At 43.0% G+C, this 27,047-nt stretch overlaps 1 protein-coding gene and 1 long non-coding RNA gene across 9 annotated transcripts in view; both read left to right on the top strand.

Moving 5' to 3' along the window:
• Positions 1–27,047, top strand: part of STXBP5L (syntaxin binding protein 5L) — a 410,492-nt gene that overhangs the window by 26,920 nt on the left and 356,525 nt on the right. For all 7 annotated transcript variants that reach the window (XM_054042932.1, XM_054042916.1, XM_054042898.1 and 4 more), the window contains exon 2: positions 1,830–1,927. In XM_054042932.1, the coding sequence (XP_053898907.1) occupies positions 1,830–1,927 (98 nt within the window). The remainder of the gene's footprint in view (positions 1–1,829; positions 1,928–27,047) is intronic.
• Positions 1,983–27,047, top strand: part of LOC128844872 (uncharacterized) — a 40,805-nt gene continuing 15,740 nt past the window's right edge. The window contains exons 1-2 of one of the 2 annotated variants that reach the window (XR_008446541.1): positions 14,593–14,722; positions 15,699–15,775. This is a non-coding gene — a long non-coding RNA (uncharacterized LOC128844872). Of the gene's footprint in view, positions 2,014–14,592; positions 14,723–15,698; positions 15,776–27,047 lie in introns of those variants that run through there. The other variant, XR_008446542.1, reaches the window with a different exon arrangement.

The following is a 27,047-nucleotide window of genomic DNA, read 5'->3' as shown; positions in this document are numbered from 1 at the left end:
ATATCAGGTCACTTTATATCAGGGTAGAGGTGTACTTAGCTACAGAAATAACATAAGTCAATTTGCTTGTGCCTCCACCATTCATACTATATTTCAAAGAGAGGTGAATACCAAGAATATCCTGTGTTTACAATTCATTTAAATGCTAGGATGTTCTTCTGATTTCTGAACTATCAGAATACAGCATAGACAGGGACTGTTGATTACATTGTCAACCTTACTCATACATATGTAAATACACAAACATCCCTCCACATGTCTTTTGAGGGTTATTTATGAATGAAAAGTCGGACTTTTTACACCATAAGAACACTGGGAATAAAAAGAAAATGCTAAAAATATGGACACAAATGCAGAACAGGTTTTATAAAATCCTTGACCTTCCAGGCCTCCAGATCGAAGGGAAACTCTAGCCAGGAAAACCCTACAAGAAAATGTTATTGGTACTGGAATTGCTGGAAATGAAAAATATATTATCTTCTTCAGAAGAGACCTTTTAATTATTAACAGCAAAAATAAGCCAGTGCAGGATCATGCTTTCTTCTCACAGTGAAGGAAATGAATGCACAAGAACACAAAAATCCCGGTTATCAAGGAAGTCCGTGAAATAGGCAATGGGGCTCGGGGGTGGGGACCAAAGAGCAGAAACAGTAGAGAATATTGCCCCAATTCAAAATCTTGGTGGTCCTTGAAAGTTTGATGACAGCTGTGGATTTGTATTGCCCAATATTCCAACTCGGGCTGGGATACTGAAAACCATGCTGTTTGTTTTGAAGTAATGCTGCCATAGACGTGGCAAAGCAGACCTCCCAACCAAAGAGAGTCTGGAACCAGAGTGATTGAAGTCTTTGTTAAATTTCTACATCACCGACAATAGACAATAATTAGTTACTATTGTACATCTTTGTAATCATGATTACGGCAGCAGCATCTCTCTCATCAACATAGGTTAGATTTTTGCAATTTGGGGACTAAGCAGTAATGAGGCCAATGTTCTTCAGAAGCCCTATGGCAGGAGTAGTTAATTTGCTATAATTTATTAAACATTTTGTTTTTGTTTTTGTGCAGTAATTCTCAACATTTCCCCTACAGGACTCTTTTTTTCCATACTGTAATCTATCTGGGGCATTTCTCCCACTTGGCAAACATCAGAAGGGCAGATTCCTCACCTCCTCCTAAAACATGTTCACAATATCCAGTTTAAGGGCTATGTTGCTATTGTTTCAGTGTGTCTGCAGATTCAGGCAAGCATTACTCACCAGTTTATGCTCAGTTCACTTTTTCAAGTTTATCTCTGCAACTATTAGGACTAGAAACATTAATATATTTTAATTAAAGGATAAGAAAAGGAGGATGATTGTGTCCCTCCTGAAAACTGAAGTAGACCCCTACTTCGAGAACTCCTGTTCTAATTCCATTTCCTTTCTGTTGCTCCTGTTTGTGGCAGTGTTTTGAGGCACCATTTCATGTAATGTCATCAGTTGGCATCTAGGGCTGTCTTTGATAGTGTGAAAGAATATCTATACAGCAAATGAACAACATGTACCAGTTTTCATTCATACATATTTTGTCATTTCCTTTGTTACTATAAATATATATAAAATCCAAGGATATTACTGGGTAAAATACGTAACTTAAAATAGCTTTGATGGAAAATAAACAGTATGGTTCTAAATAGCATATCCTTCAAAATAGGTTTTTGATAAAATGTATTATGAATAATACAGTTTTGATCAATTTGTAGATTCTACTTATATGCAGTTGATATGTATAGTGTATTTAATGCTACAGGTCCTATACTTTAATTGTGTTTGTTTGCTCTATTTCAGACGGTTCGCCATGGTTTTCCTTATTTGCCCACTGCCTTAGCTTTTGACCCAGTTCAGAAAATTCTGGCTGTGGGGACAAGAACAGGAGCCATACGAATGTATCCTTTCTTATTCAAAGTCTTTACGGTTTCTGTACTTTTGATACTGTAGTGACACGAATCAGCTTCATTCCACAAACACTCAGGTAAGATACATTTTATAACATTAAATTCTGATATGTTTTACTTTACTGTTTAGACTGGAAAAATTATCTGAAAAAAGTTGTAGTTTTCTGGAATTGATATTGGCTTATTAATGTGACTAAGGATGACATTTCACGCATGAATTACTGGCTTATGAATAACACTGGCTAATACATAGTTAATTTTTATGCTCCGTATGTGAAAGTGGAGGGATTTAAAAACAGTAGGTTAGGTTCCAAACAAGAATACATATGGAGGAAATTCTTTTAGATATTTTCATTCTTCGTGAGTTTTTTCAAAAGTGAATATCCATTTATAAAATTGGGCATTGTTACAATAATATTTTGCCTTGATGTTTTGATGTTTATAATTTAATATGCATAACTCCTCAACTCTCAGTCTTGAGCCTAGGATACTTTTGGAACTAATTTTTACAAAAGATTAGGATGACCATGAGCCTCACTGGGAGGGAAAGAGAAAGAACTGGAGATCTCCTTTTAATATACATTTAATTTTGCAAAATGTTCAGAAAACATATTGATGAGTGTAGTAGAAATGTTGCACTACCGATAGATAAAATTAGTCAACCTGTCAACATACGGAAAAATTCAATACAAAAGAAATGAAAATTCAAACATGGTCTGATTTTTGAGAATCTAAAAAGTACATTTCAAAGTTCTAAATTACAGGATGTTCCTCTGAACACATTTCTCAATTTCTCAAGGCCCAAATAGTTCCACCAAACGGATACATGTCTATAAAGGAGAGACAAGAAAAATAGTGCAGGAGAGTTAAAATGTTATGGGTTTGATGTATTTAATAGAAGGTTTTTTTTGTTTTTTTTTGTAACCTCAGTTTACAGGTTCAGCACTTCTGCTGTAAATAATTGGCAATAAGTGAGAACATGAGTGCCCTGGTCCTATGAACTCTAACACATAAGCTTAACTACAACCCAAGAGGATTTCAGTTTTAAGCTTCTCAATACTTGTGCACATTATATACCCCTATAAATCCCAGGTTTAAAACTGAAAGATATTTTATGAAGAATGGTCAGTTTACTCTATACAGATTCTTCTACTCTCCCCATCACCATGGTGCCTACGAGTCTAGTGACAGCAGAGGCAAGGTGCAAATAAAGTGAAAACCGTTTATTTGGAAACTCAGCCAGTGTCTCACGTAACACATTTAGCAACCAGGACTTTGATTCCTCACATCTTAGAGTGCTCTTGTGCTCAATAAATTTTATCCTCAAAGGCCTTGATGTTTTTCCAATATAAGCCTTCCACGAGGACAGTAAACCAGTTATACCACAAAGTCTGTGCTGATGGTGATTCTGCTCTTAATATAACATTATTTACCTCAATGAGGTAGATAGAATATATCCCATTGAACACATACGTTTCTGGCATGGAAAATCTCTGCATGTTCTGTACTTCTGACAGACCACAGCTCAAATGGTCAAATTGTACTCTGCTATGGAAGGGGACTAGAGCTTTACCTCTGGAAGTTTCATTTACACTGTCACCTCAGACTACTGAGCCCTTTGCCCTCCTCTTTCCCCCACCCCAGCAGCCAGGCTCTTGTAGGAGCTATGCTGCTATTGGCCAGGCACCCTATGGCTACATAAAATTCCTACTCTAAGGAAAGTGCAGGTGCAGAGCCCAAGTTAATGCTTCTTTCAAGCAGTGGTGTAGCTAGGAGTGGAAATTTGTGTGGGCGGGCAGACTGCCAGCTCAGCGTCTCCCCCAACACCAAACCCTCTTCCTAGCCCGGGTGCTTCCAGAAATGGCTTCGCCTGCCAAGCTGATAATGCACATGGAGCGAGGACCCCACCCTCATGCTCCAGTGTGGCTGGCTGCTCGGCTAAAAAAAGTTCCCCCCCTTCGGGCTGAAATTCCCCACATTCCTTAAGGCAGAGATGGGGGATAATAGGCAATGATCCCCCCTCTTCAGTTGAGCAGAGTCCAAAGGCTACATCTCCCTGCCCACTCCGCCCTCCCCCCGCAGGGTACCCAGCCAGGGAATCATAGAATATCAGGGTTGGAAGGGACCTCAGGAGGTCATCTAATCCAACCCCCTGCTCAAAGCAGGACCAATTCCCAACTAAATCATCCCACCCAGGGCTTTGTCAAACCTGACCTTAAAAACCTCATAGGAAGGAGATTCCACCACCTCCCTAGGAAACCCATTCCAGTGCTTCACCACCCTCCTAGTGAAAAAGTTTTTCCTAATATCCAACCTAAACCTCCCACACTGCAACTTGAGACCATTACTCCTTGCTCTGTCATCTGGTACCACTGAGAACCAGAACTAGATCCATCCTCTTTGGAACCCCCTTTCAAGTAGTTGAAAGCAGCTATCAAACCTTTCCAATTTTTCCACATCCTTCTTGTAGTGTGGGGCCCAAAACTGGACACAGTACTCCAGATGAGACCTCACCAATGTCGAATACAGGGGAATGATCACGTCCCTCAATCTGCTGGCAATGCCCCTACTTATATAGCCCAAAATGCCGTTAGCCTTCTTGGCAACAAGAGCACACTGTCGATTCATATCCAGCTTCTCATCCACTGTAACCCCTAGGTCATTTTCTCCAGAACTGCTGCCTAGCTATTCGGTCCCTAGTCTGTATTAGTGCATGGGATTCTTCCGTCCTAAGTGCAGGACTTTGCACTTGTCCTTGTTGAATCTCATCAGGTTTCTTTTGGCCCAATCCTCTAATTTGTCTAGGTCCCTCTGTATCCTATCTCTACCCTCCAGCGTAAACAGGTTTCCTGAGCCTCGCCATCTGGGAAGAGAGAGAGATTATCCAGAGAGGGGAGGGAAAACTGGGGGGGGGGCTGGATGGGGGAGGGCAAAGGCCAAGGGCCAGAGTTGGGGGGAAGGGGCAGGACCCGGGGGGTGCAGGACATGGGTGAGGCAGCAGAACTGGGGGGCATAGCAGAGCCTGGAGCTGGTGGTACAGGGATGGGACTGGGGTGCAGGAGGGATTGTGGGGGTTCAGGAGGGATCTGGGGCCCTGGGGCGGGTGACAGGAGGGATCAGGAGGCCTGTGTCCCCCCACCCCTCTAGCTGGCCCTTACCACTCAGCAGGCACCAGAAGATGAGGCTGCCCGGTGTGCACAAGCTAGAGTTCTGCCCACCTCTCTCAACTCCGGCTCAGTATCCGTCCGCCCGGCCAGCCGCGTCCCTCTGTCCTGCTGGTGCCTTTGTGTCTGTGTGACCTGCACTGCTGCCTCTGTCTCTAGCGCCCTGCCCATGCCCAGCCCAGTCATGTGCCTAGGCGCCCAGACTGGCTTCGTTCCGGCCCCAGCGCTGGCCCCACCTAGACCTGTCCCCACAAGGCACCCCCACACACACCTGGTTCAACTCCCTCCCTCCCAGCCTGTGGATTCAGATGGCTCCAGCCCTGCCTGCACTCTTCCTGTATTTCAGGTGCCTGAGTGATGCTCTGGGCCACTGTGGCAGCACTACACCTCTGCTCAGATTTGGGTGGGCCTGGATGCTAAGTGGGTGGGCTGCAGCTCAGCTAGCCCCACCCATGGCTATGCCTCTGTTTTCAAGTAGCATTAAATTAAGCCTGGATATCCTCTATCACAGGAGGGGAAGATTTTGTGGAGAAGAGCTGTGCCCCTACTCAACCCCACAATTATCTGTGGAGGGGCTTTCAAAGTAAGGAGGGGAACAATGCTGCTGAAGTGGCACTTCTTTCTATACCTTTCCAGACCAATCTGCTAGTTTAGAGTCCCCTCCGTTTATGGAAAATGTAATAATAATTCTAATATCTGAATCAATCAATAGCATCACTCAAGTTTCTCTACCTATGTGTAATTAGAGAGAGAGAATAATACACTGTTGTTCATTTCTAAATCTCTTGTTAAAATACCCTAGTGTTTGAATATTCCTAATATTCCTCTGACATGAATGTGCCTAATATTCCTCTGACAGCTATTGAATCTGAGGACAGATGTATTAAATTAATGCCATTTTTAAATTATAGGAATACTAGAGGAGTACTAGAACATCTGAATTTTTTAAGAAGCATGTTCATTTTCTCTCTTACAATGTGCACATGGTTAGTCATTTTAAGCCAAATTTATTACAATCATTTGTTTCTGGGCTAAGAACTGTTATGCTAACTTCAACATTTTAAAAACTGATTTATTGTTACCCTCCTGAAAATTGAATTTATAATAGAGAGACTTTTAAAATATCAAAAAACTGTGCAGGTTTTAATGACTTTCTATCTTACAGTCTTCTGCGTAAAGTGCTTCTAGTGGATCAGCACATAGTGTCCTGAAACTGATTAGTGTTAGATAATAATAGAATGGAGGAACTACTTCAATATACCTTGCTGTTGCTTTTGTAGTTTCTGCTGTTGGTGCCATTGAACAGTCCTGGCGATGGTACAAGAAGGACAATTTGGCCATCATGAAGGAAATTAATTCAATACCAGCCTCCGACTAGACTGGATTATTGATTATTTATATTGTGGTATCTCCCAGAAGACCCAATTAAGATCAGGATCCTGTTGTGTTAGATAACACAAACACATAGGAAGACAGAGTTACTCTCCAAAATGCTTACAGGGGTTATGGAATGAATCTGCCTTTGACCAATGCAAATCATGTGGTGGCAATATTTCTTTTCTTAACCAGCAAAGAAACTATTCTGTGGCCCTAAACTCTTAAAGGTAGACCCAAAAACACTGACACAAGCTAGAACAAGATGCTACAGTTCATGATTTCTCTGTGATATTAAATTAGGGACCTAAATAGAAATTAGACATACATATGGAGGAGGTGAATTTTTATGTCCATTTTCCATAGGAAATATTGGGACAAGAGGCAGAACAATAGTGTGGTAGAATTGACAAGAATAAGTAGTTCCTTATGTCCTTAGTGATACCAAAGTTAATGATACCTTGTGTTTTATGACATTGTTAAGTATTAGTCATTTAAATTTGTTCATATGGACTCTAGCTCATTAATTCCAGAATATCTTTCAGGAACAAAAGGGTTGGGAATGAAAACCAGTGGTTTCTGGCAGGAGGAGCCGCAAGGGAACAAGAGTAATGGGCAAGGTAAGATGGAGAACTAGATGAGTAGGCAGGAGAAAACAGAAGAACTGGATCTGATGGACCCATCTATTGAAGATGGAGAGACCTTTGTGCAAATATGGATTAAATGAAAGGAAAATCAGGGACAATAACTTTAGGTCCATACTCCAATCTGAAAAAGTACAGAATGGCTTGGTTTCTTATCAAAGTTCAAAAATATGTTCCTTAATCATATCTTTTCTTAATTCTATACTTCCAGAAAGACCAAAATATTTGTTATCATAATGGGGACTTAATAGCAATCATTGTAGTTACGTTAGCAAAATAATTGTCTTTCTAGCCACCTATTTTAAAATGCCCATATCTTTTCAAGTGACATTTTTGTGTGTGCTTCACTAGACTGTGGTGCCTATCTCACACATTGATTTAAATTTCTGTGCTTAGTTATACAGTGTGCAAAATAAGGATATTAATACTTACCCATCTTTGTAAAGCATTTTGAGAGTTACAGATAAGAAGTATGATATAACTGCAAAGCATTGTGAGGCCCGTTATACAAATGGGAAAACTGATACAAAGAAAGGTTGAATAAAGTAGCTGAGTGACAGTGAAAGATAGTGGGTTAGACCTCAGATGAAAGATTTGGGTTTAAGTCTTTGTTTGACAATTATTTGTTGTCTGACCTTGACCTTCTTGTATTCTCCACTTGTAAAATGGGGATATTAATACTTGTCCTACAGGATTAATTAATGTGAGGGTTAATTGGGACTGTTTGTACAGCTCTTTTGAAAAAATAAGGCTCTATCTAAGTAATTATCATCTACTGTACCTCCAATAGTATGGAGGAACAGTGAGCACTGTATAGAGGAGAACAAATAGTGCCTTCTCTATTTTAGATTATATAATCTGGTGGTTAGGAAAACCACCAGGGAGATGGGAGACCCAGGGTCCAGTCTCCTTCCTCCAATGATTAGCATGCTGGCTCTTGTGGATCACATTCTTAGGTGCCTCGATCTCCACATTCATTGACTAGGGAGCCAAGGCACCTAATTCAGGCTTTGTGGATTGCAGTGTTGTTCCAGAGATTTTCTAGGTGCATGAAAGTTAGGTACGTTGCAAAGCTCAACATTGCAATGCCAAAGTCCCTTTGTGGGTCCTGGCCTTAGTAAACAATTCTGTTGATGCACAAGAATCATAGAAGATTAGGGTTGGAAGAGACCTCGGGAGGTCATTTAGTCCAACCCCCTGCTCAAGACAAGAAAGAGGAGAGCGAGAGATCAAGCTCATTCTCTCTTAGCTCTATTTGCTACCATGAATAAAACACATAATAGTGTATTTGTGACATTGAAGTTAGGAGCTACGTCTCTGAATGCTCACAGGGAACAGATCTGTTGAGTAGGGTGGTTCATTTTCAGCAATAAGGTGACAGGCTGAACATTAGTAGGCGATTGGTGCACACTTCAATTGTGTTTCAATCACCCAAGCAGTGTACCAATACAGGCATTGGAGTGAAACTCATCAATTTATTGTTTCTTTCTTTTTTTTAAATCACTTTGAAATGAAATTGTCAATATACAAGGATGAAAAAATATACAAGATATTGCAAGATTTAATAATAGATTTACTCACACAAATAAATCAGATTAAAACCAAAGAGTCAATTTTCATTTTCATCTGCATTTTCACAAGGCCTGTTATGAATATGGTTATGTGCACACACATAGTTGATTTGTACACCTATTAATTTTGTGCATTTTAATGCATGTAACTGAACTCACCTGCTGTTGAAAATCTGGCCAAAAGTGTCCGTTCACTCTTTTTAAGTAAATGGGTTAAACTCTGCTTTCAGTTAAACAGAACCACCTCATGTCACCTTCAACTGGAGTTTATCCATGTAAGAGACAGCAAAATTTGGCCTTACATTTGTAATGAAAACCTCCTCTTCAGGGAAAAATGCTTCATATATATCCTGAAATATCATATAAAAAGGTGGCAAACTGGAGAACAGTATTGGCAGCATTTTAAGCAATGACAACAACTACATTTACAATCTGTGCTTCTTTGAGTGCTTGTCCATATGTGTATTTCATTCTAGGATGTGCATGTGACTGAAATTGGAGTTTTTGCTAGCAGTGTTCATTCAGTCTGCATATGTGCCCTTACTGTCCTTATGCCATGTACCAAGGTTATGAAGGGCAGTGTTGATAAATTGTATAGTCAGTTGCTTGACCACACTTTGGTTTGTTATGAAACATACTGAAGAGACCAAATAACCAATGTCAGTCACGTTTACTACTATGAGCCAGTAATAATATAGCATAGGAAAACGGTTCTACAAAAATGATTAAAGGTCTAGAAGACATGACCTATGAGGGAAGACTGAAAAAATTGGGTTTGTTTAGTCTGGAGAAGAAAAGACAGAGGGGACATGGTAACACCTTTCAAGTACATAAAAGGTTGTTACAAGGAGGAGTGAGAAAAATTGTTCTTAACCTCTGAGAAGAGGACAAGAAACAATGGGCTTAAATTGCAGCAAGGGTGGTTTAGGTTGGACATTAGGAAAAACTTCCTAACTGTCAGAGTTGTTAAGCACTGGAATAAAATTGCCTAGGGGGGTTGTGGAATCGCCATCATTGGGAATTTTTAAGGGTAGGTTGGACAAACACCTGTCAGCGATGGTCTAGATCAGGGATCAGCAACCTTTGGCGCACAGCCTGCCAGGGTAAGCCCCCTGGTGGGTCAGTTTGTTTACCTGTCGCGTCTGCAGGTTCGGCCGATCGCGGCTCCCACTGGCCGCGGTTTGCTGTCCCAAGCCTATGGGGGTTGCGGGAAGCAGCGTGGGCTGAGGGATGTGCTGTCCGCCACTTCCCGCAGCCCCCATTGGCCTGGAGCGGTGAACCACGGCCAGTGGGAGCCGAGATCGGCTGAACCTATGGACGTGGCACGTAAACAAACCGGCCCGGCCTGCCAGGGGCCTTATCCTGGCGGGCCGCGTGAGAAAGGTTGCCGATCCCTGGTCTATATAATACTTAGTCCTGCCTTGAGTGCAGGGGACTGGACTAGATGAGCACCTGAAGTCCCTTCTAGTTCTATGATTCTATGATACCCATCTCCATGAAGCCATCTCATGCAGTGCTGTTACATTCACCTTACACAGAAGTTGTGCTCCCAAAATTACACCCCTAAATCCATCTTTTTGTACTCAATCTGTTTATAAATACAAGGTACTTTGTACATCAACTGAAACTACATTTAACCAATCCGTTTTCTACCTTGTTTTTCTGGTACCATGGTGTACTGCATAGCTCTTTGTTCTGAAAACATGCCTCCCAAATACCAATGGGCATGAAGGCACCTTCTGGGTTTGTAGTAGGGTAGAGCAATCATACGTCTTGTCCTCTTCCTTTCGGACACTCCAGTACAGGTCTGCGAGAATAACCTGTTGCTATGGTAAAATAATCAAATGTCCTGATCCTGACAATTTTGCTATGTGCTTAAGTCAAAGCTTACTTCAACTAATGCAAGGCATTAGGGTATACTTAGCATAATATATCATATTAATAGGAATTATCTGCACTGTATGTATTATAGTATGCATTAAGCACAAATATTATAGTAGTTATATAGCCTACATTGGCCCATCCCTTTACTATAATCCAGTTCTCTTATGCTAAATGGCATATATTGGTCAACAGTGGTGTGGGACCAATCACCTCTCCAGTTCCTTCTCACCACTCTTGGTTTGAGACCTAGCCCTTTAGTATCTGCACTCCTTTAGCTTATCTTTGATAGGCATTTCTGCAAATAGTATACAGTAAAAGCTGTGTTATCCGGTCCTGAACCAACCAGAAAGCTCTATAAACGGGCATTTCTAATCTTCATAGAAAGTCTGGTTTATAGTCCGGTTGGTGCGGGGCTAGCAGGCTTCCTATGTGGCTCCCCTAGGCAGAGGAATGGCCATGAGGGATTGGAGTGCGGGGTGTGTGTGGGGAGGGGCTGGGGGTTGGAAGCACGGGGGTAAGTGCGGGGCATGGGGTTTGGGAGGGAGTTTGGGTGCGGGAAGGAGTGTGGGGTGGCAGATCCAGGGGGCGCTCCCCTCACGTGGCTCCCCGCAAGTGGTGACCAGTACCTGCGGCCCGTAGGTGGAGGCGTGGCTGGGTGGCACTGCATGCTGCCCCCGCCCCAGCACTGGCTTCGCAGCTCCCATTGAATGGGAACCACGGTCAATGGGAGCTGCGGGGTGATGCCTGTGGAAGGGGGCAGCGTGCACAGAGCTGCCTAGCCGTGCTTCCATCTAGGGGCCACCAGGACTGGTCACTGCTTGCAGGGAGCTGCCCGAGGTGAGCGCTCCCCGGATCCAGCACCCTGTACCCCCTCCCGCACCCAACCTCCCTCCCTCTTAGTTAACTGGAATTTTTTACTTACCAGCACCCCCCATTCCTCCAACATGCTGGATAAAAAAGCTTTTACTGTATATAGTTTTAGTGTAGTTGTTGATATAGTTATTGTCCACTGGCACTTGTTTTTTCTCATATATAGAGTAGGTAATTTAACTATAGTGGGTGGCCAAAGGGGGTGGAGAGGAGTCTTCATAGTGGAAACCATTTACACTTTGGCTGAGAAATAATGTTTCATAGTAGCACTATAAGACCATATCTTGTTTTTTTAAAAATCTAAATATATAAGAAATAGGGCTGTAAAGTGATTAAAAAAAATAATCGTGATTTCAAAATAAAATTTTTTTTTAAACAATATTTTGGGGAGGGATAGCTCAGTGGTTTGAGCATTGGCCTGCTAAACCCAGGGTTGTGAGTTCAATCCTTGAGGGGGCCACTTGGGGATCTGGGGCAAAAATCAGTACTTTGTCCTGCTAGTGAAGGCAGGGGGCTGGACTCGATGACCTTTCAAGGTCCCTTCCAGTTCTAGGAGATAGGACATCTCCATTAATTATTATTATTATTATATTTATTATTATTATGTTAAACAATAATAGAATACTATTTATTTAAATATTTTAGATGTTTTCTACATTTTCAAATATACTGATTTCAATTACAAAACCGAGTATGAAGTGTACAGTGTTTACTTTATATTTAGTTTTGATTATAAGTATTTGCACTGTAAAAAAAAAAACCAAAAGAAATAGTATTTTTCATTTCACCTCATACAAGTACTGTAGTGCAATCTCTTTATCATGAAAGTTGAACTTACAAATGTAGAATTATGTACAAAAAATAACTGCATTCAAAAATAAAACAATGTACAACTTTAGAGACTACAAGTCCACTCAGTCCTACTTCAGCCAATTGCTCAGACAAACAAGTTTAGTTAAAGCTTGTAGGAGGTAATGCTGCCCGCTTCTTGTTTTCATTGTCACCTGAAAGTGAGAACAGGCGTTCACATGCCACTGTTGTAGCCAGCGTCACAAAATATTTACATACTCAATGTGCTAAAAATGCATATGTCCCTTCATGCTTCAACCACCATTCCAGAGGACAAGTGTCCATTCTGATTATGGGTTCTGCTTGATAATGCTCCAAAGCAGAGCAGACCGATGCATGTTCATTTTTATCATCTCCGTCGGATGCCACCAGGAAAGGTTGATTTTCTTTTTTGGTAGTTCGGGTTCTGTAGTTTCCGCATCTGAGTGTTTCTCTTTTAAGACTTCTGAAAACATGCTCCACACCTCATCCCTCTCAGATTTTGGATGGCACTTCAGATTCTTAAACCTTGGGTCAAGTGCTGTAGCTATTTTTAGAAATCCCACATTGGTACCTTATTTGCGTTTTGTCAAATCTGCTTTGAAAAGTGTTCTTAAAATGAACATGTGCTGGGTCATCGTCCGAGACTGCTAGAACATGAAATGTATGGCAGAATGCAGGTAAAACAGAACAGAAGACATACAATTCTTCCCCAAGGAGTTCAGTCACAAATTTAATTAATGCATTATTTTTTAATGAGCGTAATCAACATGGAAGCATGTCTTCTGGAATGGTGGCCAAAGTACGAAGGGGCATATGAATGTTTAGTATATCTGGCATGTAAATACCTTGCAATGTCGGCCACAAAAGTGCTATGCAAACACTTGTTTTCACTTTCAGGTGACCTTGTAAATAAGAAGCAGGCAGCAATCTCTCCCGTAAATGTAAACAAACTTGTTTGTCTGAGCGATTGGCTGAACAAGAAGTAGGACTGAGTGGACTTGTAGGCTCTGAAGCAGGGGTGCGCAAACTTTTTGGACCGAGGGCCACATCTGGGTGGGGAAATTGCATGCAGGGCCATGAATGTAGAGCTGGGGCAGGGGGTTGGGGTGCAGGGAGGGTTGGAGTGCAGGAGGGGGTGTGGGGTGCAGGAGGGGGCTCAGGGCAGGGGATTGGAGTGCGGGGTGCAGGAGAGGTTCGGAGTGCAGGCTCTGGCCCGACACCACTTACCTTGACTTACCACTTACGGCTCACTGCCTGCCCTGGCCCCACGCTGCTCCGCTCCGCTCTGCTCCACTCCAGAAAGTAGCATGCACCACGTCCCTGTGGCCCCTGGTGGGGAGGGGACACAGAGCTGCACGCGCTGGCCTTGCCTGCGGGTACTTCCCCTGAAGCTCCCATTGGCCGCGGTTCCCCGTTCCCAGCCAATGGGAGCTGCAGGGGGCGGTGCCTGCAGGAGAGGGCAGCGCCTGCAGCTCTGTGTCTTCCCCCCCCCCCCCCCCCCCGGGGCCGCATGGACGTGGTGTTGGCTGCTTCCGGGAGCGGCGTGGGGCCAGGGGGTGGCAATCCTAGAGGCCGGATCCAAAGCCCTGATGGGCCAGATCCGGCCTGCGGGCTGTAGTTTGCCCATCCCTGCTCTAAAGTTTTACATTGTTTTGTTTTTGAGTGCAATTATGTAACAAAAAATATAAATTTACATTCGTAAGTTACACTTTCACGATAAAGAGATTGCACTACAGTACTTGCATGAGGTGAATTGAAAAATACTATTTCTTTTGTTTATCATTTTTATAGTGCAAATATTTGTAATAAAAATAATATAAGCTGAGCATTGTACACTGTGTATTCTGTGTTGTAATAGAAATCAATATATTTGAAAATATAGAAAAAAATCCAAAATATTTAATAAATTTCAATTGGTATTCTATTGTTTAACAGTGCGATTAATCGCAATTAATTTTTTTAATCGCGATTAATTTTTTTGAGTTAATCGCATGAGTTAACTGCGATTAATGAACAGCCCTAGTAAGAAATCATCAGCTAGGTAAATTAATCCTGCCTAGGGAGCAGGAAACTGCAAGTTTGAGTCAATCAAAGGATTGATTGGAACACTGCAAGTAACAGCTACAGCATACCCAACAGCACTAAAACTTCTTACAAACCCCCCACCCCGATCAGCTACAACAACATAATATCAAAACAAGACAGTAGTTTAGCACAAAGATAATGATAGAGTACCACTTATGGGCAAAGGTGTTGCCTATGCAATATTACAATGTCATTGCATGGGATAAGGTGAGGTTTTTTTTCCTCATAGAACTTGTGGGTCACTGATGTACAATGGAGGACCTGTACAGCCACACTGCCTTCATTTCCAGCCATGCTTGCATAGATTGTCCCCACGGACGGATGATGTCAGAATCCCCTGTTAGCGCTGCAAGGTTGAATGAGGTACACCAGTGGGTCTCAACCTTTCCAGGCTACTATACCCCTTTTGGGAGTCTGATTTGTCTTGCATACCCAAGTTTCACCTCACTTAAAAACTACTTGCTTACAAAATCAGACATAAAAATAAAAGTGTTACAGCACACTAAAAATTGCTTACTTTCTTATTTATACCATATAATTATAAAATTAATTAATTGTAATATAAATATTGTACTTAAATTTCAGTGTATAGTATATAGAGCAGTAGAAACAAGTCATCTGCATGAAATTTTAGTTTGTACTGACTTTGCTAGTGCTTTTATGTAGCCTGTTGTAAAACTAGGCAAATCTCTAGATGAGTTGATGTACCCCCTGGAAGACCTCTGTGTACCCCTGGTGGAGAACCACTGAGGTAAACAATGTCACAGAGATTAACAGTCTTTCCTGGGTCCCCACCAGCTCCCTGACCCTTCCCCACATACAGATTTGAAAGCCCGTGGAAAGGCTTCCATGTGGTTAAGGGAAGAGAGGGAACAATGTGTTTGAGTTAGTACCCCCTGCTTCCACATGCTCAGACCTACTGGGTGTTCCTCTATTTTTCATGCAGGGACCCCAATTTCTATGACATCTGTAACATACAGTATATTGCAACCGCAGGCAATATTGTTGGGGACCATCATATTAAATTTATGAATGGTTTATGTATGATTGTATTCTACTCCAGGGGGAGGGTTATCACAACTCCTCCAGGAACTAAAAACTGTGTGTGTGCGGGGAGCATGGGGGGGAGGGAGGGGGAGAGTAGAGAGAGAGAGAGACAGGCAGGAAGTTACCCCAGGATTGTAAACACCACCAGGGAAGCACCACCCCCTGAGGTGGTCTGTATATAGTGGTTCAGACTGGGTTTTCCAGAAACTAGGAGACAAAGACGGTGTTTTTGATGTAAATGAATGCACTTGAATTGACCCATGCACTTTCTTTTGATTCAACAAATTGACAGGACCTTTGGTCCTAAGGGGACCCAACCCTTGCTGAAGGGTTGGAAAGACTGACACCTACCAGAGTCCTATAGTGCAGGTGGGGATGAACTCTGGTAAGCTTTTAGTAAGTCTGTAGGAACTTTTATTGTTTTTATATGGAATATATATTTTGTGATTTTTTGTTTTGTTTAAATCTTAAGAATAAATGTACTCTGCTGAGAAAGAGCTGTGTGGGAACTTATAACTGCTGCCAATACACTGGTCATAGTCCTCAGAGAGAAAGCAACACATAGGTGCTGGTTGTTATCCCCAGCAAGCCAGTCTGCCCATCACGATATAAGGTGGGGACATGCAGCCTTAAAACCCCCCTTCAAAAGGGAGTGGGAAATGGGTCCCTGCCCAGAGACAGGTGATGGCTGGAGTCCTGAGACGTGGCTGGACATCCTGGAGTGGACCACAGAAGGGGGGGATATAGGTGAAGCTACCCAGAAACTGTGACAGAACCCCACTCAGCATCATTTCCCGGTTTGATACACTGCCATTTACAGTATTATTATCCTTAAGCCAGCTTTCAGTCCACACAACAGTGCTTGTATACAATTCAATTTGACATAATGCTTCTCAAATCTAAGCATGTTCCATCTACTGTGCTCCCTTAATACACTAATTCAGTAATCTTGTCAAAAAGGAAGCATCTCTAGTTTGCTTAGCAAGCACAGCTTTTTATAACTCATGATTCCTTTATTCTCTAGGGGCCAAAGTCTAAAGTCTTTACTAAGGGATAGATCTGGTGTGAAATTTCCTATGCTTATAACAATCTGACTCCGGTACCAGCAGGTACTACACTATTGCATTCAGTTAAAGGGACAACTTTAAAAGCTCCTAGCAGTGCCAAGTCTCATGAAAACTCTCTCCCTTATATATAGACAGGCTACATAAATAGATTGCACTGAATTAGAACCAAAGAACTGGTATCAACACTGCATTGAAAGCCATCAGAATTAAGTGGTCATTACACCTGTATAAATTCTACTTTAAGGTTGCAGGTGTAACTTGCATGCTTTTATACTATAGCTTTCTATATTTTTAAGTCAAAAGAGGGGGAGCAGGAAGGGATTAATTGGCATCATCTGTATTTCTGTCCATGTGCACTTCTTGTGAGTACTGGGGTGGGTGGGCCTACGTTCACCCAAAACTAAAAGTCTGCCCCTTCAACTAAGGGGGAGGAACCAGTGGAGCCAGGCTACAATTGAATCTTGGGGCACCAAATGAAAAACAGCAATGGGAGTGAAGGTCAAAGGTTAAAAATCAGGGGACTGGAAAGGGGCAATGAACAGAACCTCTGAGAGCACCCACTGCTTCTCAAAGGCGTCTAAGGAGTCAGTGGACATCTCCCTGAAGAACTCTTCATGGAGATGTGACTTAATGAGGGACCAGAAATGGCCCTCATAGTCACAGAGAACTCCTTCCACCCCACTCAGCTTCCTTCTCCTGGTGTGATGGATGGCCATCTTGGCTAGTGCCAGGAAGAGGTTGACAAGGAGGGCTGGCAACTTGGCAAATGAGGAGGTGTGGGGAAAAGTTCAGACAGAACCTCAGTAGGAGGTTCTGGAGGAGCCAGAAGAAGGGGCTGCAACCTAATGCACTCTACATAGATATGCGCTAGGGACTTCCTCTCATCACAAAAAGGACAGTTGTTAAGATGCTGCAGGAACTATGTCAGATACACACCCGTGCTCACAGCTTCCTGGAGGAGCTGCCAACTAATATTCCTGGCAGAGTGTAAAACCAGAGTGGACTACAGAGCCACCAGGGCTCCCCACCTGCTGCAGATGGCAGCAAGTCCTGTGACTTGGCATGGGGATGGGATGCCTATGAGTAGAAAGCAGAGCAGGTGACACTGCTACCAGTATGCAGAGGAAAAAACCTCAGAGAAGAGTTGTTAGTTATTGAACAGGCTTACTAGTTGTTTGAAGCCGGTGTAGAAATCAGCATTAATGGTAGTTCTACATGTCCTTGGCTCAGAAATTGAGCTGACAGGAGCTCAAAGGACTGAAAACAGAAGGCAAGGGGAATGTGACTACTGCTATGACTGGGTCTCAAAGCCTGTAACATTTTGCTACAAGTGTGTGTCAATTTAGCATTTAGTTAGTAGGAAAATTGTGATGGGGTATACAAACCCCACACTTGATCTCAAGGCGGTTAAAAGCAATGCTGGACCCTATCGACCTACTGAGCATGCTGCAGCAGGAGGAGTAGGTTAAAAGTTGCTCAGCAGGCCAGGCAAGGGGTGGTGGACAGGATGGCAGAGAGAAAAATCCTACTCCAGAAAGTCAGAGAGAAGGTGGAGTCTGAGAGGGGACCTCAGAGTGGGTAAATCCCCCAGGCACTGCCTTCTCTAAGCCCACACTTTGAGAACCAGCTGGTCTTGCAGGAACCTGCTCATCTGAACTTCGTTTGAGAAGCTGTTGACTGTTTGGACTACAGAAGCCACACCTCAAATTGAAGGCGCACATAGGTAGAAAATAGCCCAGGGCAGTGAACTTAGATTCTTTGCAGGGAGGACCCTGTGGGTGTTACTTTCCACAAGGCCCTGGGCTGAGACCCAGTAGAGAGGGAGGGCCCGGCTCCCCCTACCATGCCCCACATAAGGGCAAAGGCCCAGACGCAGTGGGGAGGTCTAAACACTCAACTTGGGATCAAGAACTAGGTATTGCTATTGACCCCCGCTGACAGAGAGACAATGGGTTGGAGGTCAGGCGCACTAACCACTAAATCAGCTGATCCTCCAACACGCCTATCACAGAAACATTTAAAAATGTATGGTCCATTTCAGTGTATTATATCTAAAGGACAGGCTGGGAGGGGCGCTTTTGTTATTTCAGAAAGGCTACTGAGCCTGGGTAACTTACATTTAGTTATTTTTTAATTGCTCTAAATTGGGATTCTGTCTCAGTTAATAATGAAAAATAGACGTAGAACTTAATGAGATGATACTCTCCTTTTGACAGTGGCTGGGAGTTATCAATAAACCTTAAATTCAGGGTTTAACACAATGGCCCCTGGGTATGACTCGGTATAATACTTTCTGAAAAGACAAAAGTTTGGCCTGCACTCCAGCAAAAGTTAAAGTGAGATACAGGAAGAGGAGTGTAATAGTAATTCTACATACGTTTCCCTATATTCTGGCTAGGTAGGCATATATCAGTGGTTTGAGTCCATATTACCTTTCAAGAATGAGCCCCCAGAACCCCTGCCCTTGACTGCCCCCGGAACCCTCCCTCTCCTTCCTGACTGCCCCCTGGAACCCATGCCCCCCTGTTTCCCACCCTCTGACCCCCCCCCCCACTCCTATCCACACCCCGACCACCACCCCAAACTCCCCTGCCCTCTATCCAACCTCCCCTGCCCCCTCACCATGCTGCCTGGAGCGCTGGTGGCGCTACAGCCGCGCTGCCCAGAGTGCCAGGACAGGCAGCCGTGCCGCCCAGCTGGAGCCAGCCATGCCACCGCGCAGCACAGAGACCGGGTCAGGTGGGGCTCTGCAGCTGCGCTGCCCCAGGAGCTCGCAGCCCCGCCGCCCAGAGCATTGCGTCGGAGCGAGCTGAGGCTGCGGGGGAGGGGGAACAGCAGGGGAGGGGCTAGGGGCTAGCCTCCCGGGCCGGGCAGGAGGGTCCCACGGGCCGATTGTGGCCAGCAGGCCATAGTTTGCCTACCTCTGTGCTAAGCAGAGCCTCCTCCAGGCTCCAGCAGCAGCTGCTACCCTTCCTGCTCCTGGTGGCAGAGGCTGGTTACTGCACGTAAGTGGACTTTTAGCATCCAGGCAGCACAGCTGGCACCTGGCAACCTTATTTATAAACTGGTGAAGATGCACATCTTCCACTCAGGCCATTTTATGAATTTATCAAACTGAAAGTCTTGTGGAGGATGAACTCCAGCACTTTCTTTTCCTCCTGTTAATTGTAGCTCACAAATGTGTTGATGTTTGGCATGGTGTCGTATGACAATTCTAAAGAATCACAGAAATAGTGACTTTCTTTCCAGTACTGAACAAGGCACTTTTTTAGAATAAGGAAGACAGTATTATCCCTAAAAGTATTCTGTTTCTCTCTGCCTCATTCTAGAGCTTCTACATAGTTTCCTGCTACACTATGCGTATTCTCACAGGGCCATTACAATTAGCTGTTTTCATTCACCCCTTGGAGTGATTCCATCAATATGAGAATCTGGAAAAAAAAAAGCATTATTTTAGGGCTTAATCCTGCAAAAATGCACATGAATAACTTCATATACATGACTAACCCTACTGATTTCAGTGGGGCTATTTGTTTGTAAAGTTTGCATAAGTCTTTGCAGAATCAGGACCTTCACATGGATTAATTTAAATAAATACAGCTACAAAATATTAACAGCTATAAACAATTAGATTTATACTCCAAAATATGCAAACTCACTCACAGGCATGTAAACATTAAAAGATATAAATAAACTGGCTATTTTTCAGTACACTGGTATTCTAAATTAAAAGTTTAATATTCACAGTGGTGGAGTGAATGTGAAAACATGAGGGCTGGAAATTCAGTTCCATTGCACTGCTGTTCCAGGGATGCCTTTAGGCTTGGCTAAGTTTTCTGCTGGAATTTGAGAACTCTTTTTTTGAACTACCGATTCTGTAATTTTTTTTTATTGACTAAACTTTGTTTTCTGGGTATCACTGGGTTTGTAATTAACTTTTGCCCCCCCAAACAGCAAGCCTGAGGCAGGTGCGGAATTTACCCCTCCATGTTTGGCCCTATTGGCCTAACTGGAACTGCCCCCTCCTCCCCAATATAAAAGTCAAACTATGCCTATGCCTATTGGCTGTTTTAGGCAGCGCCTCACCTAGCCTTGTAGATCACATTATGTGCCTATCTCTCCCTCCTCATTGTATAGGGAGCCTCAGTGCTTAACTCAGTCTTTGTTGATCCCATGGTTCCAGTGATTTCCTAGGTGCTGGACAATTAGGCATTCCCGTGCTCAGTGTCATGGAGCCTAAGGGTGCAATCCACAAAGGTACTGAGGTGCCTAAATCCCATTTTTAGACACCACTGCAATCCACAAAACTCCAGCTGGTTGCTGCATAACTTTGTAGGCACACAAACTCAGTTGGTGCATAAGTTTTTGCCTCTGGGTATGCACACTACAGCCTCACTGTGGGTGCTCAGGCTGCTCTCTCCTGCCAAAGCCCAAAAGCAAGTTACAAACTGGGAAAAATAGGCTTTCAGCCACCTCTGGCAAGTGCAGGGACCTAAGCCAGTACACATGCTCAGAGGCTGCCTACTGGGTTGGCCCTTTAGGCAAGTTCACACAAAAGAGAAGGAAGAGGAGATGGTCACCTACCCCTTTAGCCCAGTGGTTAGGGTCCACACCCAGGCTGTGGGAGACCCCTGCTTAAGTTCTCCTCCTTGTGAGGAGGAGAAGGCATTTGAACAAGGATGAGTTACCTCCAGAGTGAGCGCTCTAACTACTAGAACTATGGAAGAGATGCTGGGCCTCCTTCAGTCTCTCCTATTGAAGTTGCTCTACTTTATTTAATTGAATAATTATTAACTGGGCCAGAGAAAATGTTAGAATGACTCTATAAAGCAGTTGTCAGGGCACTCACCTGAAAGGTGGCTGATCCCTATTCAAATTCCTCGCCCCTTCAGGGGGACTTGAACTGGGGGTCTCTGCATCCTGGGTGAATACCTCATCCACTAAGCTAAAGTTTATAAGGCATACAACTCAGGCAGCTGAACACTTACCATCTCCCATTTGTTGATTGCAGGGCTAGGCACCTCTGTGCAACCATGGCTTAGGCACCATGAGAGTCACAGTGCTTAGGATACACCCCTATGGTCAGTGTTTCCCATTGACTAGCTCAGGCAGCTCTCCACCAAGTATTCTGGCTTTGTGGGTTGATGTCTAAGGGAATGTCTACACCGCAATTAAACACCTGTAACTGGCCCAGGTCAGCTGACTTGGGCTAAGGGGGGGTTGGGCACAAGGACTATTTAATTGTGGTGTAGGCATTCAGGCTCAGGCTGGAGCCCAAGCTCTAGGTTTGAATTTATAGTAAGGATGTTAATAAGGCCCTGGACTTGTTCTTGTCACCTTTAGATAAGCATTTTAAACGTGAAACTCTTTTTAGTAGAAAAAAACTCAATGTAAAATCTGAAGTTCTACTAAAATGAGGAAACAAATTAAACACAAGTACAAAATATCCACTTTGGCAATTTAAGACTAGAAAATGAGAAGGAAGTAAAGAATTGACAACTTGTAAATAAAAAACATCTGATTTTAAATTTTAGAAATAATTTTTCTTTTATTAAAAAAAATCATGATTTTTATCCACCCTCAACTGGAGCTTGTCTTATTTCTCCCTTTAAAGGGTTGTGAATTGTCTCTTTTATTTTACTTGCTTATTCTTTTTGGGACTGCAGATATTCATCAACTTTTATTAGAATACTATATTAATTGTTTTCATGAAACAGTGTTTGTGATCTCCTAATTTCCTGTTAAATAAGGACTTAAGGTTTTATTTTAGGGGTTGAAGTTGTTTATTATTCTTTGGGGAATTTTTGATCATCCCTAATTTGCTTGACAAATTACTCCATGAAACATTTGTATGAAAGATGAATTTAAATACACTTATAAATTAAATATATTAAGTTCAATCAGCCTTTACAAACAATAAGAAAAAGTAATCTCCAAAGCTCTCCTGCTTAATAATCGAGCAAACAGTTATGTAAACCATGCAAATTCCAAAGCAGAATAATGGGCCTGAGGCATTCATATATTGTGTGGATTTTGTGTCCTTATTCAGATTCTAAATATTAAATTGCCTGCCTGTCTCTCTATATACAGCAACATACCACATATGCAGTCAAATTAACATTTGACAGAAGGAAAAGTTGTTCTTAGTTCCTCATTCCAATTATACTGCATATAATTGGCTTTTAAAAATCCCCAGAGATTGGAGAAAAAATAGTTTACTCTCTGCAGCTTCCCAGGTTTATCTTCTTGTAAAAAGATCACATTAGTTTAACTACAACAGTAAAGTAAACTTGCATGCCAAGAACAGGAACTATGCAAAATCATTCTCCCTACAATAGTTAGCATTAATAAATAAATACAAGTACTGTACTGACTTAACCCAAGCTGGTAATTGCAGGCAGCCAATAACTTATTATTACTGTCCTAGCACCTAGGAACCCTAATCATGGGCCAGAGCCAAGATTCAGCAGAGATTTAACAACATAAGAATGGCCATACTGGGACAGACCGATGGTTCATCTAACATAGTATGGTGACTGGGGCCAGATGCTTCAGAGGGAATGAACAGAACAGGGCAATTTATTGAGTGATCCATCCCCTGTTGTCCAGGCCCAGCTTCTAGCACAGAGGTTTAGGGATACCCAGAGCATGGGGTTGAGTCCCTGACCATCTTGGCTAATAGTCTTTAATGAACCTAATCTCCACGAATGTATCTATTCTTTTGCAAACCCAGTTGAACTTTTGGCCTTCACAACATCTCCTGGCAATGAGTTCCACAGGTTGGCTATGTGTTATGTGAAGAAGTACTTCCTTTTGTTTATTTTAAACCTGCTGCATATTAATTTCATTGGGTGACCCCTGGTTCTTGTGTTACGTGAAGGGGTAAATAACACTTCCTTATTCACTTTCTTCACACCATTCATAATATTATAGACCTTTATCATATCCCCCTTCAGTTATTTCCACATAAACTCTCTTCATATGGAAACTGTTCCATACCCCTAGTCATATATGTTGCCCTTCATTGTACTTTTTCCTATTCTGATGTATCTTTTTTGAGATGGGGAGAACAGAACTGCATGCAGTATTCAAGGTGTGAGAGTATCATGGCATTATATTTTCTGACTTATCTATCCCTTTCCTAATTGTTCTTAACATTGTGTTAGCTTTTTTGACTGCTGTGCACAGTAAGCAGATGTTTTCAGAGAACTGTCCAGGATGACTCCAAGATCTCTTTCTTGAGTGGTAACAGCTAATTTAAACCCCATCATTTTGTATGTATAGTTGGGATTATGTTTTCCAATGTGCATTACTTTGCATTTATCAACACTGAATTTCATCTGCCATTTTGTTGCCCAGTCACTCAGTTTTGTGAGATCCCTTTGTAAGCCTTCACAGTTTGCTTTGGATTTAACTATCTTGAGTAGTTTTGTATCATTGGCAACCTTTGCCACCTCACTATTTACCCCTTTTTCCACATAATTTATGAACATGTTGAACAGCACTGGTCCCAGTACAGATCCATGCCCCCCCTCCCCCCCCCCCGCTATTTACCTGTCTCCAGTGTGAACCTGACTGTTTATTTCTACACTTTGTTTTCTACCTTTTAACCAGTTAATGATCCATGACTGCCTACTTTGCTTACAAGCCTTTGGTGAGGAATCTTGTCCAAGGCTTTCTGAAAGTCCAAATACATTATATCCACTGGATCACCCTTGTCCACATGTTTGTTGACCCCCTCAAATAATTCCTAATGGATTGGTGAGGCCTAATTTCCTTTTACAAAAGCAGTGTTGATTCTTCTCCAACATATCATATTCATCTATGTGTATGTGGCAGGGTGGACTAGGTCAGGAAGCCCTCTGCTGGAGGCCTCATGGCCCTGTGTCACCTTGCCCCAGAATAGAGCAGCGAGAAGTCCTCCAGGCAGCCTAGAGTGGCTGCAGAGGAGCAGCCAATCAGAGGGGCTGCTGGAGTCACTAATAAGGGGCCAGGAGGGCCAGATAAAAGGCAAGCAGCAGAGCAGAGCCTTCAGTTGCTGTGTGGAGTTTGATAAGGGAGGCCTAGGTGCCTGGCTGGCTAGAAAAGCAGGACTGTGGACAGCTCACTGCAGAGAGCTCACCAAACAAAGTTGAGCCCAGGGAAGGCTGCCAAAGACTGGGTGCCTGGTTGGATAGAAAAGCAGGACTGTTGAAAGGTCGGTGTGGGCAGGCTGAGCCTGAGGGACTGAGCACAGAACTTGGCCAGACCAGCTGAGGGTACTGAGATGGGCCCCCGCTGGGTGGTTGAAGAAGGCAGTGCCTCTGGGAAGAAGCCTAAGAGCTACAGCCCCATACCAGGGCTGTGATAAGAATTCAAGACCCCATAAATCGGAATGGGGGACAGTGTATGCGGCTTGGCTGGAGGGCTGAGTTGCTGAAGACCTGCTAAAAGAACCATTGGGTGGGAGAGGGGGTGCTTGTGAGAGGTGGGTGCCATGCTGAGATAAGAACTAAAACCAAAAGCAGACTCACACCCAACCAGCCAAAGGGGGCTGCCCATGAGAAGTGGGGGCTGCCCTGAAAAACTGTGCAGGCATACCGGCTATAGAAAGGGGTCGCTCACAAAAGGCAGGTGCTGACCCTGTTACAATGTATCCTAATTCTTATCTGTAGTATTATTTCAACCAGTTTGTCTGGTACTGAAATTTGGCCTACCAACCTGTATTTGGCAGAATTGCCTCTGGAGCCTTTTAAAAAAATGTATGTCACATTAGCTGTCCGCCAGTCATCTGGTACAGAAGGTGATTTAAGCGCTAGGTCACATACCACATAGTACTTGTGCAATTTCATATTTGAGTTCCTTCAGAACTCTTGGGTGAATACTGGTCCTGGTGACTTATTATTGTTTAATTTATCAGTTTGTTCCAAAACTTATTGTATTGACTCCTCAATCTGGGACAGTTCCTCAGATTTGTAACCTTAAAAAGAATGGATCAGATGTGGGAATCTCCCTCACATACATCCTCTGCAGTGTAGACCAATGAAAAGAATTCATTTAGCTTCTCTGCAATGGCCTTGTCTTCCTTGAGGGCACATTTAGCGCCTTGATCGTCCAGTGGCCCCACTAATTATTTGGCAGGCTTCATGTTTCTGATGTACTTAACTTTTTTTTTTTTGTTTGCTGTTAGTTTGTGTCTTTTGCTACTTGGTCTTCAGATTCTTTTTTGGCCTACCTAATTATACTCTTACACTTGACTTGCCAGAGTTTATGCTCCTCTCTTTGGCCCAGTTTCAGGCACTATTGTAATCCACAAAATCCCCACTCACCTGGTGCTTATATTTTTACTGTAGAAGTCTCTTAGGTACCTATGTTTCTGCCTCTGGCACTGTTGCCTCAGGCAGGTGCCTGGATACATATCTCACACCTAATCCCCAATGTGTTAGCCTGTGGGACAGATCTCTGAGCACACCAAACTCCAAATAAGATGAAGCAGGGGTGAGGGGAAGGAGTTAGTAGTTTCCCTCCTAAACTTTAGCCTACTGATTATGGTACTCACGTGGGATAAGGGAGACCCCAGGTCAGTTCCCTCCTCTGCCTGATGAGGAGAAGGGATTTGAACAGGGGATCTCCACTTCAATCATCTTATTAATAGTAGTAGTCGGTGATCCCTCAGAGTTTGAGGATGGTTGTCTTCCAGTAAAATGATGGCCAGTTATCGCTGGTGGATCCACAGGTGACTAATGATATAAATCTGGGATCCACAGATCTTGTCACAGTTGGGACAGGTATTTCCCAATGGAAGGGGAAGATCTGGATTGTTAAATCAGGCTGCAGCGTCTTTCCCATTTCTCCATTTCCTGTTGTCTCCATTGGATCTCAAAATACTGGGATCCCTGCCACAAGATCCTCTTCCATTTTGGTTGATTGAGGCCTGGGGACTCCATGAATTTATGTCAATAGTGTACTTCTTCATGTTGGCTTTGAGGGTGGCTTTGAAGTGCGTTTTTTTTTTTTTTTTTTTTTTTTTTTTTTTTTGGCTCAGTTATCAGAACATGACCTGCTTCAGGAGATAATTTTCTGGCATTCGAAGAACATCACCTACCCAATGGAGTTAGTGGCAGATGATCATAGCTTCAATACTTGAGGTTTTGGTGTGGGACAGAACACTGATGTTGGTGCATTGGTCACTCCCACTGGATTTGGAATATCTTACAGAGGCACTGTTGAGGGTATTGTTCAAGCGCCTTGAGGTGTCTACTGTATGTGACCCAGGTTTTGGCGGTCTCAGTACACCTGCAGCCTAATTGTTAACTTAAATGGTTTACCTAACCACTTGAAAGCACAGTTAAAAAAAACAACAACAACAACAAAAAGTTTGTTTGTTTGAAGTGCATGAACATGTTAATACAATTCCATACAAGCACAGAAAAAACAGTGCAAATAATTTTCATCTTAATTAGCAAAAGTTATACAAAGATAAACATAAATTCAGCCAGTAGTCAGCACGAGAGACTATCATTGTACACGTGCTGGGTCTAGGAGTGAGCCAGGAGGAGAAAAGCTAGGGCATTTAATTTAGTAAAGTTGTCGTG

This window comes from Malaclemys terrapin, chromosome 1 (genome assembly GCF_027887155.1).
Source record: "Malaclemys terrapin pileata isolate rMalTer1 chromosome 1, rMalTer1.hap1, whole genome shotgun sequence".
In the NCBI taxonomy this organism is placed as follows: Eukaryota; Metazoa; Chordata; order Testudines; family Emydidae; genus Malaclemys; species Malaclemys terrapin.
The sequence above is the reverse complement of the archived record's forward strand: the minus strand, read 5'-3'. Positions and strand labels throughout refer to the sequence as shown.